General features: G+C 69.6%; 1 protein-coding gene across 1 annotated transcript; it reads right to left on the bottom strand.

Moving 5' to 3' along the window:
• Window positions 1–1,752: 1,752 nt before the first annotated feature.
• On the bottom strand, window positions 1,753–4,169 carry LOC138815909 (zinc finger protein ZIC 1-like). Its single transcript, XM_070005289.1, is given in 4 exon segments — window positions 1,753–2,031; window positions 2,366–2,529; window positions 3,133–4,141; window positions 4,143–4,169. Coding segments are annotated over 4 exon segments (1,395 nt in total). The 3' UTR covers window positions 1,753–1,836.
• Window positions 4,170–4,481: the final 312 nt, after the last annotated feature.

Below are 4,481 nucleotides of genomic sequence, written 5' to 3'. Positions count from 1 at the left end.
CTAGGAGAAAAAGCATGGGCCCACTTCCTAAAAATTAGTCATGGCCGTAAAGGGTTTAGTGGAAGCAATGGCAAATATGATACCGTCAACCTGCAACCCGTCCTGCGACGACCAGAGAATTTAACCGGCTCCAAGTTCATTCACAGAACGGCAGCTCCCGTCCTCCACCCCGCATGAATATTGATACAGCCGCGGCCATCTCTTCCTGTTATTTTTATGGTTGTTATTCTACCTCTGCAAAGGTCATTTAAATTATACTGCGGCCGAAAATTTGTTTCATAAATTTAGATATAAATACTAATTACACCCTCTCGGAGAGTCAGCAGGGAAATGTTCATTTATCAGGTTTACAGGACCGGCCGTTGACAGGAGGGGAGGGGGGAGGCTGGGCAGCAGGTTGGCAGCTGCGAGCCGGGTCGGGGAGAAGAAGCAACTCCTGCCACACTGAGATTTAAGAATCTTTAATAAGGTACGAAAGGTTACCAAACAGTTCTGGGAGCTAAAGTGTACATACGAGGTTTTTTTCTTCTTCTTCTAGCCATAAATATTGAATTGCCGAAGCATGGAGAAACCGGCCCTTTACATGCGGATAAATATGGGAACTAGGAAATATATACAATAGGTGGTTGCATCTTTTTTTTTTTTGCCAAACGCAACGGACAGTTATAGTTTATATCTTTTTTAATATCACTTTACATAAACAAATGGAACAGTTTGACACGTAGATAGATCCAGGCTCATAACTAGACGGAGGGGATGGGGGGGGGGGGGATTCCTGACAGGACTTTAAACAATCTTTACTGCACTAAAGCACTCAAAACTTTGGGACGAGATGGTTGCACTTTATACAAAAGAAAAAAAAAAGCACATGAATGCCAATAATATTCTGTCGGGGAGGACGTGGGGAGGGGGGGAGACTGTAATCGGTACAAAGAAATTCACATTTTGGTACACATTTACTAGAACATTCTGGCCATTCAGTACAAACAGTGGGCTTCGGGCCGCCCCTCCCACCCTCCCCCCTCCCCCCTCCCCCCACGCGGGGACCCCCACGCGAGGCCCCTGCCCGCCCGCTCCACACCGGAGGGGACTATGTACAGGGCCTAGCCGGACGGACGGACGGACGGACGGGCTGGAGCGGGAATTCTCTATTTACAGGAGAGCCAGAAGAGAAAGAGGGACGGATGCAGGGACACAGCCGCACCCCACGGACAGGAGGAGAGGAGGAGAGGAGGAGGAGGAGGAGGAAGAGGAGGAGAGGAGGGACGGGAGCTCAGAAAATAAAATAGAAACTACAACACCGTGGCAGGGCGAGGCCCGCACAGCCTGGGGGTCTGGGGTGCTGTGGGGTTCTGGAAGGGCCTCGGCCCGGCCGCCGCTCACCAGGCCTTTCCAAAAGAAATCCACAGAAACCAAAATGAGGAGGGGGGTGCCATGTGTTTTTTAAATTAAAAAGAACGGAAGGAGATGGGAGGGCGCGGAGGGCGGGGAGGGTTACCGCGCCTGCGTCCGCCGCGCTCCCGGGTCTGGTTTTCTGGTGGACGACGCTGTTTTGTGTCTGAATTTTCCGTAGAAACCCGAGTCGGGGTGCGGGCCGGGGCCTGGCGGGTACGGGCCTGGCGGGCCGGGCGGGCCGGGGCCGGGCGGGTACGGGGCCTGGCGGGTACGGGGCCTGGCGGGCCGGGCGGGCCGGGGCCGGGCGGGTACGGGGCCTGGCGGGCCGGGGCTGGGGCCGGGCGGGCCGGGGCCGGGCGGGTACGGGGCCTGGCGGGCCGGGGCTGGGGCCGGGCGGGCCGGGGCCTGGCGGGTACGGGGCCTGGCCGAGGCCGCGGCCCGTCACACGTACCACTCGTTGAAGTTGGAGGAGAGCGCGCCGTGGCCGGCCGCGTGGTGCACGGCGGGCGCGGGCGGGGACAGCGCGCCGGCGGCCGGGCCCTCGGTGGACGGCGACACGATGGTGGGCGGCGTGGACGACTCGTAGCCGGAGCTGGCGGCGGGCGACGGCTGCGAGCCCTGGGACGACTCGTGCACCTGCCGGACGGGGACGGGGGGGGGGGGGGCTCGGTCGCCGGGAGGCCTCGGCCCGGACCCCCCCCCCACCCCGAGCTCGGGGGACCCCGACCCCGCCTCCCCGGCCGCGCGCGCGGGGCTGAGACCCGGCCCAGGCCTCGGCCCGGGCGGTGCGTCCCGGGCTCGGCGGGGGGACCCTGGGCCTCCCTCCCCCTCCTCCTCCTGCTCCTGCTCCTGCTCCTGCTCCTGCTCCGGCCGCTCCCGGCCCGGCCGGGCCTGGGGGAAGCGGATCCCCGCGCGCCCGGGCGTCCGAGGCGGGGAGCGCGGCGGCCCGGCCCGGCCCAGCGCGGCTCACCTTCATGTGCTTGCGCAGCGAGCTGGGGTGCGTGTAGGACTTGTCGCACATCTTGCACAGGTACGGCTTGTCGCTCGTGTGCACGTGCATGTGCTTCTTGCGGTCGCTGCTGTTGGCGAAGCGCCGGTCGCAGCCCTCGAACTCGCACTTGAAGGGCTTCTCGCCTGGGGCGGAGAGGGGCGAGGGCGGCGGGCGGCGGTCACCGCGGGGCCGCGGTCCCCCCGGGTCACCCCGCCGCTCCTCCCGCGCCCCCCGCGCCCCCCTGCTCCGGGGCGGACCCGGGCGTCCCGAGCCGGCCGCCTCCCGCGCCCCGGCCCCGCCGCGGCGTCCACGTGCCCGGGCTTCACCTCCCGCCCCGCGGCCGGCGGCCCCGGATCCCCCGCGGGCACCGGGACGGACCGACCGGGACCGACCGCGGCTCCGCCGGCGCGCGGCCCGGCGCCGTCCCCGCCTCTCCCGATCCCTCCCGCGCCGCGCTCTCCTGCTCTCGCGCGTCCTCCCCGCCGCCGGCCGCCCGCGCTCGGCCGGGCCGGCCCCGGTTCCCCGGACAAGCCCCCCCCCTCGCCCGGCCCGCGTCCCCCCCCCACGTTCCCAGCCCTCTCGGGGACCCTCCCCGCGCCCCGCAAGTTCCCCGGCCCGGACCTCCGATCGCGGGAGGCGACTTCCCGACTTTGCCCGGACTGGACGTCTCCGCACCCGCTCCCGTCGGGGGGGAGGGCGCCCCCCGGCCCCCCCGTGCCCTCCCCCCGCCCGCCCCGCGCACTGACCTGTGTGCGTCCGCTTGTGGATCTTGAGGTTCTCGGAGCGCGCGAAGACCTTGCCGCAGCCCGGGAAGGGGCAGGGGAAGGGCTTCTCGCCCGTGTGCACGCGGATGTGGTTCACCAGTTTGTACTTGGCCTTGAAGGGCTTGCCCTCGCGCGGGCACTCCTCCCAGAAGCAGATGTGGTTGCTCTGCTCGGGGCCGCCGACGTGCTCCACGGTGACGTGCGTGACCAGCTCGTGCATGGTGCTGAAGGTCTTGTTGCACGCCTTCTTGGGGCTGGCGAGCTGCTCGGGCTCGACCCACTTGCAGATGAGCTCCTGCTTGATGGGCTGGCGCATGTAGCGGAAGAAGGCGCCGGCGCCGGGGTGCGCGGCCATGTTCACGTTCACCGGCGCGTAGCCGTGCAGCTGCGGGCCGCCGTACGGGTCCGGGCGCGGGCTGGTCACCTGGCCGTACTGGTCCGGCCGCGGGTACACGTCCCCCGAGAAGCCCAGGCGCATCTGGCCGTTGACCACGTTGGGCGACGCGTGGCCGGCCGCCTGCTCGGCGGCGGCGTGCAGCCCCGGGAAGAGCAGGTGGCCCGCGGCGTCGGCGGGGCCGTGCGGGGCCCCGAAGCCGCCGGCCGACGCGGCGAACAGGCTGTGCTGCGCGCTGGCCGCCGCCGCCGCCGCCGCCGCGTCGCCGAAGCCGCGGTTGCGGAACAGGAAGTCCCGGGTGGAGTTGAAGGCCGCGCTGGAGTAGGAGCCCACGGCGCCCGCGGGGTGGTGGTGGTGGTGGTGCGGGTGCGCGTGGTGGTGGCCGAGCGCCGCGGCCGCCGCGTAGCCCGGCGCCTGCGCCGCGAACGCCGTCTGCCCGGCCGACGCCAGCTCGTGCGAGCCGGGGTTCAGCTTGAAGGCGCCCATGCCGTCGGCGGCCGCGGCGAACGGGTTCAGGCCCAGGCCCACGTCCCGCTCGGCCGCGTCGCCCGCCGCGTGGTGGCGGGAGGCGCCGAACGTGGTCACGCCGAGCGCGGGGGTACTGCGGCCCGGCGTCCAGCAGCATGGCGGCCGCGCGGGGCTGGACCCCGGCCTCCCGCGGGCCCCCCACCGTCGCCCGCCGCCGCCGCCGGGGAGGAGGCGGAGGAGGCGGGGAGGGGCGAGGGCGGGCAGGGGGGCGCCGACCCACCGGGCGGAGCGCCGCGCCCGCGGGCGGCCGGCCGAGGCCCCGGGGACGGCCGCGGGGACGGCGCGGGCTCCGCGCTCAGCGGCCGCCGCCGAGCGGGCCCGGCGCGGCGCGGGGGAAGGCGGGGAGCATCGCCGGCGCCCCCGGCCCCGGCTCACGCGAGGCGGCGCGCGGGACGGCCTCCCTCCCGGG

Source organism: Dipodomys merriami, unplaced genomic scaffold, assembly GCF_024711535.1.
Source record: "Dipodomys merriami isolate MVZ:Mamm:240054 unplaced genomic scaffold, mDipMer1.0.p SCAF_68, whole genome shotgun sequence".
Classification (NCBI taxonomy): Eukaryota; Metazoa; Chordata; class Mammalia; order Rodentia; family Heteromyidae; genus Dipodomys; species Dipodomys merriami.
Note: the sequence above shows the minus strand (reverse complement) of the source record. Positions and strands in the feature narration are given on the sequence as shown.